The 15210-nt window shown below is 39.1% G+C and overlaps 2 protein-coding genes across 4 annotated transcripts in view; one reads left to right on the forward strand and one right to left on the reverse strand.

Annotated features, from left to right (window-relative positions):
- GTPBP4 (GTP binding protein 4) overlaps window positions 1-6803 on the forward strand; it is a 23128-nt gene extending 16325 nt beyond the window's left edge. For both annotated transcript variants that reach the window (XM_019508172.1, XM_019508170.1), the window contains 8 exons: window positions 180-290; window positions 590-667; window positions 797-848; window positions 1308-1408; window positions 1871-2068; window positions 2760-2825; window positions 4997-5137; window positions 6612-6803. In XM_019508172.1, coding sequence (XP_019363717.1) covers window positions 180-290; window positions 590-667; window positions 797-848; window positions 1308-1408; window positions 1871-2068; window positions 2760-2825; window positions 4997-5137; window positions 6612-6764 — 900 coding nt within the window. In that variant the 3' untranslated portion in view covers window positions 6765-6803. The remainder of the gene's footprint in view (window positions 1-179; window positions 291-589; window positions 668-796; window positions 849-1307; window positions 1409-1870; window positions 2069-2759; window positions 2826-4996; window positions 5138-6611) is intronic.
- Window positions 6804-11692: 4889 nt separating this feature from the next.
- The window catches only part of LOC109291255 (isopentenyl-diphosphate Delta-isomerase 1), a 4829-nt gene continuing 1311 nt past the window's right edge, over window positions 11693-15210 (reverse strand). For both annotated transcript variants that reach the window (XM_019508173.1, XM_019508174.1), the window contains 3 exons: window positions 14410-14502; window positions 13312-13442; window positions 11693-12882 (listed from right to left, as the gene is read on the reverse strand). In XM_019508173.1, coding sequence (XP_019363718.1) covers window positions 12565-12882; window positions 13312-13442; window positions 14410-14502 — 542 coding nt within the window. In that variant the 3' untranslated portion in view covers window positions 11693-12564. The remainder of the gene's footprint in view (window positions 12883-13311; window positions 13443-14409; window positions 14503-15210) is intronic.

Genomic DNA, 15210 nt, shown 5'->3' on the forward strand with positions numbered 1-15210 from the left:
ATTTTTTTTTTTTTTTTTTTTTTTTTTAAGCACCCAATACTAGTATTTTTTTAAGTAAAAAATCAATGAAGTGTTGTATTTGAAGGTAGTTGTCCACAGCTTAGAGGATAGTTTATTAATCTCTTTTTTTATCTGGAAGTTCTCTCCCTCCTTAATGCTACTTTCTATTTTTCTTCTAGGCTTGTGACAGACTACTGGCCCATCGGGTTGAAACCAAAATGAAAGGAAATAAAGTGAATGAAGTGCTGAATCGATTACATCTTGCTGTACCAGCAAAAAGAGATCACAAGGTAAGTTGTGTCATCATTAGCACTTCTTTTTATACCTTTTTCCATATTATTTGAAATATAAATATTATGAAAATCTTTGCTGACTTGAAGTACGAACAGATTAATGTTGAGATGCATGTTGTTTGAATCCATGATATTGTTTGCTGAAATGATGAGTGAATTCAGAACTCTTATCACTGAGGAACATATAGCAATGATATTCTGTTTGCATTAGTGCACCTTTGGGTTGCTGACTTAAAACATTAAAATTAAAAGGGGATTGGAGGCTTTTGCAATCAAACATCTTGCACTGATTTCAGGAAAGGCCACCCTTCATTCCAGAGGGAGCAGTAACACGGAAGAAACGAATGGAAGTAGATTTACCTAAAAAGAAAACCGTAAGTGGCTTTCAGAGTATATCTGACATTTCTGAATTGGAGAAATAAATAATGGAATAGTCAAATACATTTGTATATTAGGTACCTGGGAAATTTTATAATATTTATACCATATGTATGCCTTTGCAGGAAAGGGATCTTGAAGTGGAAATGGGAGATGATTATATTTTAGATCTACAAAGTAAGTATTATACAAGTCTCAGTATAATTAAAAGTGAAATTGAACCAAAAGAATTTCAGCTGATTTCAAGGAAGAAAATCTCACCCTAATTATCCTAACTTTTTCCCCTGTAAGCATCCTTATTAATATTTAATTATGTTATCAGATGATTTCCCCAGTTTTTTATTCTTAACATGCTCTTTTCCCTCTTTGTGCTTCCCATTTTTAGAATCACTGAGATGATTTGGTTTTCTTTTTCTCTTGTTTGATGAATATCTTAACTCATTTGGTATTGATTGGAGTCAAGCATGACTTTGCATCTTATTATCTTGCACCTACATTTTTACCACTCACAAGAGTGTGCGTCAGAGATCATTGCATGGCGATTTTTTTTTCTTTAAAATATTTTAACTTGTGTAAAAAATAAATAAATAAATAAATAAAATAAATAAAGCTAATTTCTGCTGCTTTTTTTCCTAGAATACTGGGACCTAATGAATCCATCTGAAAAATATGATAGGATACCAGAGATCTGGGAAGGTCATAATATAGCTGACTATATTGACCCTGGTATAATGAAGGTGAGCTTTACACTGCGTTATCCTACACTTTCTATTATGTTCTCTTCTTTTTTCCATTAGATTTAGTTTACTAACTTCTGGCTTCAAGAAGTATGTTTGCATTGACATGTATAAACTTTATGAAACTTTGTCCATATATATCTATTAACATGATTCTTAATCCATTTAAAGAAACTTTTTATCTTTTAAAAACGTTAATGTATTCTTGGAAGAAACACAATGCCGCTCTTTAGAGGCTTGTTACAGGATGGCATGATCTGCTCTCTTCAGTGATGGGAATGTTCTCCCTCTGCTTAGGCACTCTAAATCACAGGATGAGAGACTGAATTTGAACTTTCTGCATATGAATGCCCTGATCATAAGGTTTCAATGATTTCCCTTTAACAGTGTGAACTGAAATGGAAGGTGTTTCTGATCCTAATGTGAAGAACTTATTTTCTTTTTGTTTCTTTAAATTGTAAGAGACTGGAAGAGTTGGAGAAAGAAGAAGAGCTGAGACAAGCTGCTGGGGAATATGACAGTGAACCAGAAAGTGAAGATGAAGAAATGATGGAAATCAGACAGTTGGCGCAACAGATTCGAGAAAAAAAGAAGCTGAAGATTCTACAATCTAAGGAGAAGAATACACAGGGTCCAAGGATGCCTAGAACAGCTAGGAAGGCAAGTATAGAGTACTGTCTCTAATAGAGTCTCATTCATATATAATATGTAAATTGCAATTGTTGGCAGGAAAAGAAAGGTAGAAATGAGAGAGGCAGCAACCAGACTAACTTGAGAAGCAGCGAGAAACAAATGCTGAGAAACAGTGTTTTTATAAGGGTCACTAATGTGAAGATTTTTTGGGGTGGCAGGGAGTCATTGGTAGTTCCCTTTGGGAAGCTGGGAATCTTCCTGTCCAACTGTAGAAAGCTGTTTGTTACCCCCTCTGGGTTTTAAGATACTGAATTGTAAAGCTGTGATATTATTTTTTTGAAAACTTACCTGGGGGCTGAATCTTGCTGTCTGTAATTTTGGGGAAGTGAAATTAAGCCTTTTAGGAAAGAAGTAAATATTTATTACAGGGTGGCTATATTGTTTAAGTATGGAAACTGTTTAAACATGCTTTAGAGTTTGAAGTCTTAAAATGAGTCCTGTGAAGGTGGACTAGTGGGTACAGAACTAGTGAAATGATCAGAAATACATGATAAGTTAATTCATTGCATGACTCTGCACCATATCGTATGTATATGATGCCCATATGTAGGGGAAAGAGGGCATACTGTGTTTACATGGGCCTGCTGTTGATTAAGAGAGAACTGTATGGGATCATCTTTTAAAATAAGCATCTGCTCTTAATTATCTCTATTTTTAGGTCCAGCGGAAGATGTTAGAGAAAGAGATGAATGAACTTGGTCTTGACATGGGTAATAAAAATGAGGTAAGGTTTCTTGATAACTAAATAGATCAAACAGATATTTAAAGAGTGACACTTTCAAGAACCTTGTTGGAGTTGCATGATAAATTTGCTTGGGCATTTTGAAAGTCTTGTGTAACATGTACATCATTAGAGGTGCGCTGATACATTGGTCCATATTGTATTGGCACCAATAAAAGGAAAATTGGCATTATTGGCAGTTGGGTTTTTGTTTTTGTTTTTTGTTGATGTGGTTGATAATGTTGCCAATAAATATTGTGTGCATGCATGCAGCTGCACCATTCATAGGGGCAGGAATGCAGCCCAGCAGCTTGGAGAGCAGTTTCCAGCTGGTAAGTCTGTTAAGGGGAGAGGCATGGGGTGGAGGGGGGATGCAGATTGAGACCCCTGTGTTGAGGGAGCTGGGGCAGAATGGAGTGTGGGGCAGAGTGGGGTATGGAACAGTCATGAACAGCTTGTCCAGGGGTGAGGAGGGGTGGTTTCCACTGCTGCGTGTACCCGGAAGGAAGGCATAGGGGGCATGTGCCCCCCAGATCTGCATGCAGGGCAAGGATGGGCTGCCTGCTGTAGGCTGGAGCTGTGGGTGACGTGAGACTCTTCCTGGCTGGGGGTTGGGCCAGGGCTGCACTTTGGGCAAGTGGTGGCGGTGCTGGCCACCCCAAAATTTACCGTAGCCTCCCCTCCCAGTGTCACTGCCCCAAGCACAGCCCTAGCCCAACCCCCTCACTGGGAAGAGTCCAGCCCAGCCCAGCCCACAGTGGCAGCCTGCCTCCATCCTGTGTGCAGATCTGGGGCAGGTGCCCCCTGTGCCTTCCCTGGGGGAGCACGCAGCAGCAGGAGCGGCCCCCCTTCCACACCCTGCCCCAGCCCCACTCCCTCCTTCACCATGAGGGCCTCAATCTGCAGTCCCCCCATTCAGTCTCCCCTGCTTCCTCCCTCCCCCCACCCCAACCCCCGCACCAGACTTACCAGTCAGATGCTGGTCTCCAAGCTGCCAGGCTTGCATATTGGCAATTGGATTGGTATTGGCCAATATGGCTTGTTAATAATCAGTCATCAATATTGGCCCAAGAAATCTTAATCAGTACACCCCTATACATCACCTTTACAGCTGTGAAACTGAGTAAATATGTCCATTACATACATTGATATGGATACACTTCATCAAGTGGAGTGTTCTCTATGGTTATATTTTGGTTAGATGTCTTGAAATGATTAATATGCTATGTTTTTAAAGAATTGCATTAGCACCATTTTCCAGTAACTAGAATTATGCAGAATTTGGATGGGATTCCAGCTCTTGTAAACAAACCTAACATGGTGACATCAGTCATGTGGACTCAAAATCAAACCTCCTAACTTTTATTCCTCATTCATTTTCAAGGATGCAATAATGTTGGTTAGGAAGAGTGTCTACTGAAATATGAGTTAAAGATTGTTGCAGATTATTTGGAATAATTTTACATGATTTTTTAGTGCTGTCCCTTACTGGTTTAAGTATTTGATTTACCTTGGCTCCTTTGTTTAGTCTGAATATAACATCATAGCCATAAGGAGGTCTCAGTTTAGACCCAAATGGTCAGATAACTGGAGTAGGATAATCATGGATGCCAACTTTTGTACATTTGAATTAAGTACTCACAGGGTGCACAAGGAATAATCCAGATTTGATTTAGAAGACGTACCTCTTCAACTACCCTCTCTAGGAGGATGATTTTAAGCCCTGCATGGGGTAATAGGTGATCGTCATCATTTGAATCTTTTTTTTGTTTTCTATGTTGTGAAGCTGCTAACTGATATATCAGTTTGGCTTTTCCCATTTTTTTTCTGTTGAACTACAATATTTATTTCCCATTCATTTTTTTTGAGAATTATTTTTTTTTAAAGGCAATTCCAAAATATGAGGCACAAAATTAGATTTTGCAGGTATTTAAAGAGAGCAGAATATTGTTGAATGAGAGAGACTGCGTTTTGCTGAAGTGAATTGAATATGAATGAATGGAAAGAGCGCAGAGAACCTGAATCGATAGTGCTCTGTTCATCTGTCAGTAGCCAAGAGCGCTGTATCACAGCAAGCCATAAAATGTCTTTCATATTTTGCTTTTAAAGTTACTCTGATTTGAAATCTGGTCCTAATTGCAGTTTAATGATCTAATTTGTTTTGTGAACGTCAGGCACATTATGCAGTCCAAGCGAGATCCAGGAGCATTACAAGGAAACGGAAACGTGAAGAATCTGAACCTCCTACATCTGTAGCACGCAGTCGCAGTTCATCTCGCCCGCCACGTGACATGTCTGGCCTTCGTGATACTAAGGTTTGTTTCAGTATACTAACCTTGTTTAAACTTTTACACGTAGCTGTAAGGGAGAGTTTAAAGAATCCTTGAATAGATTGTTGATGGGAATTTTTGTTATCTGTACAAAAATTTCAGTTATTGGGTATGAAGCTCTGCTCCTGCCTATTTGCAGTATATTTTGTGGAGGAGAGGTGGAATCTTACACACATCTTGGTTTCAGGTGTTTGCTCTTTGTTTTAATATCAGAAGTTTGGTCTGATCTCTCTGCTCATTGAAGTTACTGTTTTTTACTTGAATCCAAGACAAGGTTCCCCCCTCCCATTTAAATGGGGGGAAGGAGGGGAAGGGAAGCCCCTTGTCTTGGATTTGAGTACAAGGTATGAGGGGGGAGGTGACTGCTGTGGCTTTGGCTCCAGCTCTGACCTGGGGCCAGGGCCGGAGCCACAGCTATTGATTGTACCCCAGCAACTTCTGCCCCCACCTTCCTGCAGCCCCACTGCCTCTGCTCCCCCGACTCAGTAGCAGCCATGCTGCTGCCACTGCTACAGGGCTGGGCTGGGGCCAGAGCAAATATATACTCTGCGCCCCAGGCTGGAGCAGGGCTGGATCCAGATCTGGACCTGGCACAAGGATAAGTGGCAGGAGGGGCAGAGAGGACTGATATGAGGGAATGGGGACACAGGGTTGCAGGTTGGGAGCAAGTGGTGGGGATGGACAGGCAGTAGGGGGCAGGATGTGGGGAGGCAAGGGGCAGATGTCAAGCCCCACCATCTGCCTTCGAGGCCGTATTGTCTCCCCGCTGCCTGCTACTGCTTTCTCCATTGCAGCGGAGGGAGTGACAAATTTAAGATAAACATAGATTCCATATGTGGAAAATTATAATAAATTTATTATTTTTTCATGTATTGAATCTGATTATTGGGTAGTTGAAGAGGTACGTCTTCTAAAACTTAAGTTCAGTCATCTTGGATTTGGATAAATAAACTAGTTGATAAACAGTCTTTAGAAGTACAATGCAATACAGAGCAAGAAAGGTAATTTGTAAAATGTCGTTCTCTTAGTAGTCTTGGTAATATATCTTTGGAGTCAATTTGTTTTAGGACTCTAAGGAAAAATAGCAGTCTAAACTGAAATGAAGTCTTCTCTAGACCTTACATCCTCTTACGTAGTCTGAAAGGAGAAACCCAGGAGGTCACTATTGGTATATTTGCGTGCTTGCCCAGGGTTTCTTTTCAAAGGAAACTTTATCTTTTAATATAAGGAACTTTGCCAGGATAGAAGATTGATTTCCCTCCCCCCAGCTTGTGTACTTTTTCTTAACATATGGCCTACCTACCTTTGACATTCCTACCTTTGTCACTAAATCTGCCCAGGGTAGTTTATATTTACTGCTTGACATTGTAGCTTGGGTTTTGTAGGTTTTTAAGTAGAATATTGTTTAAAAGATAAGGATTAATTTATTTGTATAAAATATACATTGGTTTTTAAATAGATGGTGAAGAAGGTTAAGACTATCATGAAGAATTCTCAGAAGAAAATGAATCGCCTGGGCAAGAAAGGAGAAGCAGATAGACATGTGTTTGACCTGAAACCTAAGCACTTACTGTCTGGCAAAAGGAAATCTGGTAAAACACAAAGACGGTAAAGCATTCTTCTGAATTAAAACACATCTATATGAAAATTCTTCTTTGTTGTCTTTAGCTTTCTTTTTCTTAAAAAAAAAAATCTGAAATAAATTACTGGTAAAAAGCACACATGGACCCCATTTAATATATAAGTCTAAAGGTAAAAAGAGAGAGTGTCATTTTAGTTTCATGATCCAGAGTCCATTATTGCAGCCATGATGGAAATATCACCACCGGAGCCAAAGCTTTGAATGAAGACCTCCATCTAATTTGCCACCAATTTCCATCATGATGCCATGTTCGTATTATTATGCTCAGTTCATGTGAATGGGATGTGGACAATATGGAGAGGGTCCAGAGGAGGGCCACCCGCATGATCTGGGGACAACAGGGCAGACCCTATAGTGAGAGACTGCAGGACCTGAACCTATTCAGCCTCCACAAGAGAAGGCTGAGGGGGGACCTGGTGACTGTCTATAGACTCACTAGGGGGGACCAGAAGGGTTTGGGGGAGACGCTGTTTCCCCTAGCGCCTGCTGGCATAACAAGGAGTAATGGGCACAAGTTGATGGAGAGGAGGTATAGATTGGACATCCACAAAAACTACTTCACAGTTAGGGCGGCTAGGAGCTGGAACCAACTTCCAAGGGAAGTGGTGCTGGCCCCTACCCTGGGGGTCTTTAAGAAGAGGCTGGATGCCTACCTGGCTGGACTCATTTGAGTCCCGTTTCTCTTTTTGGGGTTTTTTGTTGTTCTCCCGCCCTGGCGGGGGGTCGGGCTAGAAGATCTAGGTCCCTTCCGACCCTTAATCTATGAATCTATGAATGTGATTAGATTTCTCCAGGACACGCAAAGTTTTTGACAATTGTTTTATCAGTTAGAAACCTAAAGTTGGGATTAGAGGGTTTTGATAGTTGCAGATCATCTTAATAGAAACAGTTACTTGTTTCTGTTCTTAAATGGCATGTGGCCTATAAAATAGACAAAAAATATGCTTTGTATTTGTTTGTTCTCAGCCTTGAATGACCTTTTTGTTCCATCCATGGTTCTAAAGAGCATTTAACTTAATCCTTTGCATAGTGAGCAGAGATGCTGGGGAAAAAAATAGGTGCTTTATTTTGCAATAATAGAAGTAAAGCGGAACTATTTCCCTTCACGTTGTGGAGCTTGTGCTTAACCTTTTCAGATGGTTAAGATCATAGTTTAGATTAACTGTAGGTAACTCACACTACCAAGTGGCTCTTTCTTATGGTGTTGACACAGTTGTCAGCTGGGAGGAAAGGGAGCTAATACTGCTCAGCCCCTGGGTTTGTGCTTACTAAAGATAGAGGTTAGAACATAAAATGTGTGTGTGGGGGGCTTCTGGTATTTGATGTAGAAGCTGTTCAGGCTGAAACTTATTTGGCAGTTGTGATAAATCATCAAATACTGAGGCTGTCCTTAAGCCAGAGATTTACTTCTGTCCTTGTGCAACTGATAATGCCTCCTTTCATCCTTCATTTGAACTGGGATCTTCTGGGAACACAAGTGGGAACCTTTCCTTCATCAAACCGCTTACTCTGAAAAACACTGTACACTGCAGTTAAACCAGAACATGCTGTAGCATATTTTATGTAGGTATACTGGTTTTGAAAACTAGAGTCCATCTTTTGTTTTACTTCAGGGTTTTTGCATGCACTCTAGTTTTCAAAACCAGTCAACAGGACAATTTTGGTCACTTATTTGAGTTCACAATTTTGATCTTATTTGAGTTCTGTAAAAATACCTGCAAGTCAAACATTGGGTTCAGTCGTTCTCTTCTGTTTACTCCTAATCTGCATTCTTGGGTATAGAAAACATTTAGCTTTCACTTGCAAAACCCATGTACTGCACCACTATGTGTGAAGCTTGTCCATTTGAATTCCTTAATTTTCAACTATAGCAAGATCAATTGTGTATTAAATATTTCCTTGAAATATCTTCCAGAATTCATACAAGAGAGTCCAATGCAACATAACATATTTTCTGTAGGTATACAAAATAACAAAAAAGCCTTGTACAAACACGTGGTAACTTTTTCTTTAAGACAGCAGCTCTTTAATTTAAAATTATTGCTTATCTTTGCAAATGTTCTGGCAGATGTTCAGACTTGGTTACGTAATTTTCAGTTGCAGTGTGTGTCACTTCTGTTCAACAGCATTTGTTACTAGTTTTAATAAATGACTGTAAGTGCTGAAGAGAAATCAAAGACTTATTTTAATAACTATGCTGATTTCAATGAAATGTTATAGTCTTACCAGAAGACTTTAGCCTCTAATTTGTATTGCATTTAGAAATATTTTTACACTACTGATGTCTTCTAGAATTTTGGTTTGAGAAGCACGGTAGGGTTAGAGCTTCCTTGTTTACTCCACAGTTTAAAAGGCATGCTTTATTTAAAATCAGGACTTCATTAAATGTTAATTTAGTTCTAAGTCAGACAGAAGGAAGAGCACAGTGGCACTTTAGAGACCCATTGCTTGAGAGAGAAATGTACACATTTATGATTCTGAATGAGTTACTTTTAATGAGGTGGCTCGCATTTCGACTCGAGGCACCCTTTAGAAAATGCCAGCTATTTAGTCAAAAGAGAGTGTGTTTCTGACATTACAGATTCCTATTTGAAGTCTCTGGGTTTATCTTGTGAATCATGCGTACTTGTTTACACATCTTCCAATGCTAATAATCCCATTGCACCTTAAAAGGATCTTGTGTCATCCTTGTTGAGAAGCTCTACTCTAAGGTATAACACTGCCCTGCCTTATGCCTGACTTCAGACTAATGTGGCTTTCGACTTAGTCATAGTAAACTAAAGTAGCTTTATTGCAGTAATGGGTGGGGAGAGGGGAAGCAGTGTTCTGCTGTTATTTGAGCTTGTAGGACTTCTGACAATTCTAATACAATGCACTTTTTTTTTGTTAGACAAGGGCAGGCAGGGATCAAATATGTTACTCCTAAACTGCAGCACTGGGTTTAAGTTGCATCAAGGTCCCAGAAACAACTGGAGGGAAAGAACAAAAAAAACCACTGGCTGAAATTACTTTGAAACCAAATCGAGAATGTTTACAACCATTTAAAAGTTTATGCAAGAGACTTGGCATAGCATGCTATCACATAGAGCTTCAAATCCTAGAATTACCCTTTCTTCAAAAAAAATGTCCAGTGACTTGATGGGAGGAAAAATTGCCTATGTTACAAGATGATGAAACCTTTCTCTAGGCATTTCAGATATGATTCTGGCTGAATGGAATAAGTTAATTCAAGCTGTTTTTTATTTTGGATTTGTAATTAAATTTTAACAGAGTTCTCCACAGCCCGGTAACTTGTGTCCTTGGCAATGAGTTACCAGTACACAGCAACAAAATCCCAACACACATTTTATATTAAAGTTTTGAGACACTTTTTTGAAATTTTCAGGGGTACCCTTTTAGATTACTTATAAGCTATTCACATTTTAGGGAAAATGCACGTATGCATTTAAACAACACTTGTGTTCTGTGCACTTAAATATTTTAGCAGCAAGAATGGCTTAGCTCATTGCTGCTTCAGCCTTTTTGGACTTGAGCACCACTCTATAACATCTGCAACTTGAATGGCACTGATTCAAAAAATAATTTATAGGTTACAGTGCTTACCTTCCTTGCAGAAAGGCCTGGTGGTTGGGATGGGGGATAGTCCAGGTAGTAGGGACAAGCTTGAGCCTGCACTTAGCTGCTTACCATCCTAACACCTCACTTCCTTGCATCTCATGGCACCCCAGTGCCCCAACCCCCAGGTTGGAAATCATTGTTTTAGCTTAATAATTCAGATGTTAGTTTCATTCACTTATTTTTTAAATCTACCATCTATATTTACATAAATGCTTTAAAAAAGGGGCATTGTGCTGATATATTTACAGGAAGCTGTTTTTAAAAGCTAGCTACCATGTTTTTTCACATACCACATGCCCCTAGTTTTAAGAAGGCAGAATAAAGAAAAACAAAACATCTAGAGTTGGGCCAGAAGCTGATTTCAAAGGATCCTGACCAGTTAAAAGCTTGCTTTAACCGTTTCACAGCTGCTAAGTTGATAAATTTTGCAGCAGCTGTGAAAGGGTTAAAATTGTGAGCTGAAGATAAAACACCTTTTGTAGATGAGTTTATGAACTTCACTTCATAAAGCTATTGGATACAAAAAAATCATAGCGTTAATATTGATATTGGATTTATGACCTATTGCAACCTGCCAGACCTCAAATGCACCAGGTAATTTGCTTTTAGCTGACCCCTGGCATTTCTTCACACTTTTGTCTCCTCCACCCCTCTTATCTTTTACCCTTTGTATTCCAAATGTGAACTCATTTGCATCTTCACAGACTTGTTTACTTTAGCTTCTTTTCTACCTTGGAGAACTCTTAACAGCAGCAATCTCCCAATGCCTGAAAAAGGGTGCCTGAAAGCTTGCAAAGAACTTCTTTTTAACTATTTAGTTGATCTAATAAAAGTTATCACATCTGCCCAAAGGACCTTGCCCAAACTGAAGACCACACTCCTTCCCCCCGCCCATCCCCTGCCCCCAGAAACAGCTGACAGCCATTATACTGTCCTTAAATTTATTTTTGTGCTGCAGTTAATTCCATTGCTTACAATATGTACCTGAATTTTGGAAGGCTGATTTTGGGGGAAAGGGTGGATGTGGTATGTAAATAAGTGATATTTTAAGTTTTAGTATTTAATGCATCAAATGAAAAATTAGGTTTTTCAGTATCATGTCCAAAAATACATTGGAGCACAAAGTAAAGCTGGTATTACATACTGCTGACATTTAGAAAACTAGTCATCAACCAGCCGAAGAGGGGTAAAATGTTATTTAAAAACCCAATACATTCCTTGTGTACATCATAGTTGCAGCAGAAATGATGCCTCTTACAACAGTTAGAACTTAGCATGTGGCAAGTAGATTTTTTTACTGAGACTGCAGTACTAGTCCTTGTGAATTTCAAGCTTGCATTAATCCAGGAAAATTTAAAAAAAACAATGAACTTTTGTCTACAGGAGGTTGGCAACTCCTTTATAGAAACTTCTTATGGGACACAGCTGAAACAAGACACAGTCTATATAAGAATTTTAAGACAAACTATGAAAAGTTTACTTTGTCAATTTGATGGAATTCTGCCTATTCTCAAGTACTTTTTCCCCTTGATGAGAAGTCCCTTGAATATCCACAAGGAAGCCAAAATCCATTTTTATGGAGCCTGCCAAGGATCAACTGGATTGCTGGCTTGTGGGGAACATTGTGAGGCCAGTCAGCAACCTTGGTGCCACACATGCAATTTAAGGCATGATGGAAACCAGCCACCAAAATATTATGCAAGAAACATTACAAGAAACGTGTAGTATTTTGGTGGTTTCCTTTTTTGTGGTGCCGTGGATCCCTTGAACTTGTGGCCCAGTTACCATTTAAGCAGCAATTAACAAGCTAATTGGACTGTAATACCTGCCAGGGGCCTCATACATTGATCAGTTACTTTTGGAAAAATGTAACAGCTGGCTCTCATTTTTAAAGAAAGACCAAAAACTGAATAGACTCAGACTAAATTATGCTCCTATTGTTGGTGCAGGTCCTTCTACCTTAGGCTACATAGAAGAACAGCAGTTTCCCCACCAACATTAAACTTTTTTAAAAGAGAAATAAACTGTCCCCTTTCATAGTAAATTCCCACAAAAGATGCCCCAGATGTGCTATCTGTCAGTCCTTAGCTATAAGAATTAATGTTACCATAGAGCCAACTAGTGTGGTATTATCATATGTGCCTATGCTTTTTTACATTCTGTGTATATTTTTGTGATCAACAAATCTATTAAGGTTTTTCAAGTTATCCCACCACCTAAAAAGAAAAGTCTCTGCTACTAATTTGAACCATGGAGTAATCTTAATTTCATTTCTTGATGCTTTTTTCAAGAGTTGTTTTAGTTCTTTCTGTGTCACATAACAGTGGCTTTTGATTTCATTAGGATCAGGACTCAGTGTGACATCTTTCTGCACAAACAAAATGTAATCAATTTCATGTTCTCCCCAGATACCATCAGACTTGGCCTTGTAGTGAATTCGTGTTAAGTAGCAGATGTCTTCTGGAGTTACCTGCATACAAGATTATTATTAGTAAGACAGGAATAAGGTAGAGAAAACTGGTCAATATACTTAAATTCAACTTGAACAAAATTTTTTATAGTCCTTCTCCTGAGTCACCAACCAGTTAGTTAAAAGACACTCTAATTAACGTTTGAGGTCTGGGAGTATTGTAGCTTATTTCCAAAGAAAATGAACAAGACATCTTTTTCATACAAGTTGTTCGGCTGCCTTCTTTTAGACTGAAGATGACAAATAGTATTTGAAGACTGTGGGGTAACAGACAACATTTTTAGGATCTTGAACACAATCGAATTTGCAAGTTATTCTACATGTCTCAGCCTGATAATTACTGCTTGCCAAATGCAAACAAGCAGGTCTGCATTTGTTGGATTATCCCTTCATAACTTAGCCAAATGGTATCAAGATTCTCTCCATTACCTGTTCCGTGGGAATTCCCAGTTCTGCTTTTAATCGTCTCTGCGCTGCTCTTCGTACACCAATACCATCACCTTCTTCTAATTCTAATGGAGTACTTAGTGGATGACTGCAACAAGTATTGGTAAAACAATCTGCAAGGAGTAAGTTTTCAGAAAAGAATAATGTTGCAAAAACCAGTATGTAGAACTCCAATGCTTCTCCAAAAAATTTTTGGACTTTTTCAAATTTAATTAAAAGTGAACTTGACAGAGAGGTTCTTCCCCTGATAATATTTCTAACGGACATAACTATTAATGTGACTGCCTATTACTGTCTTGGTGCAGCTGTACCCTCTGTAGAACAGCATAGGGCATCTACTGTTGCCAAGTCAGCCAAGGAACAAACACCATGCTATATATATAGCTTGTGGGCTATTCCCAGAGCAGTTACTGGGAATTTAATAAGCAACAGATGCTAGAGAATACACTTCTTCACAGCTGATTATGTTTAGTATTTAGTTATACCAATCGATATTACTTAAAATGTTAAGGAAAAATCAAAGGCACTAGTTTTCAAACTTACAAGCCTTTGATTGCCTCCCCAAAACATTCCTCTGCTCCACTTCACCCTGAGTTATTTCAACTATCCCTTTCCGAGGGCAATCCAAAAGGACTAAGCTCAATTTGTACAGACCTATGCAACCTCCTTTCACTTTGTTTCAAATCCCCTGCCCACTGAAAGATTTAACACACACACCTTGTACTTTCATAAGCAAGTATAAACAAGCAAGGGACAAGTTTTCTAAGCCTCTAATTTATGTTCACATCCATTTCCCTTTTTCCAGAGCATCCGACAAAGTAGGTTGTTGTTCACTAAAACTCATGTTTCTCTGATCCAATTAGTCTCTAAGGTGCCACCAGCCATGTACCCTATTTTCTTCCTGACTTCAGGCTTGCACAGCTAATCACTTCTCTCTCCATTAGAGAAGCACATGCCTAAAACTAAATAACTTTCTTCTGTCAGTGAAAGTTTATCCTATAGTTTGTATAAAGAAACTATATAAGAAAATGAAAGAAACAATACAACTCTTTCATTAGCATGAAATATTTCCATACTTACCTGGAAAGGTAATTTTAGCATCTGATCTCTGCTGCAGCAGCAGTTTGTCTTCTGTATTGAACAGGAAAACACTGAAAGCACGGTGCAATAATCCTAAAGACAGACGTACTAAAAGTGAGTTTCCAAAATAAAGGATTCAGGCAGTAGTGCAATACAAGGGCTACGCTTATGGGACCTGAACAGACTCGCCATGTTCAGGCTCGACATCAGGAGGCACTTCTTCACTGTCAGGGCGGCTAGGAGCTGGAACCAACTTGCAAGGGAAGTGGTGTTTGCCCCTACCCTGGGGGTCTTCAAAAGGAGGCCAGACAGCCACCTAGCTGGGGTAATAATTTGACCCCAGCATCCTTTCCTGCCCATGGCAGGGGGTCAGGCTAGTTGATCTGCTTAGGTCCCTTCTGACCCTGCCAACTATGAATCACACATGTTGAAAAACTTTTTAAAAGAAACTGGTAATAACATATTTGAATGCCTTAGCATCAGCTTTTCCACAATATTTTAAAAATCTGCTCTGAATTTCACTGAGCATAGTTAAACCTCTGTTCAGTCTGATGTCCCCTCAAGTCTGTCAGGGTGTAAGCATGTACACGTGCACACACCCTACTGTGAAGTAAATGAAGGTAGGGATTTGCGGTATATCATCACATGCCCACTGAAAATTAGGACTGTCAAACTATTAAAAAATCCTGATCGCGATTAGTTACATAATTAAAAAAAATTAGTCAATCATGATTTTAATCCTGCTAAAAATTCAGAATTATGCATACTTTGTATGGTTGGGGTGGGTATGGGGTGTGTGTA

Source organism: Gavialis gangeticus, unplaced genomic scaffold (assembly GCF_001723915.1).
Source record: "Gavialis gangeticus isolate Ggan-Ray unplaced genomic scaffold, GavGan_comp1, whole genome shotgun sequence".
NCBI lineage: Eukaryota > Metazoa > Chordata > Crocodylia > Gavialidae > Gavialis > Gavialis gangeticus.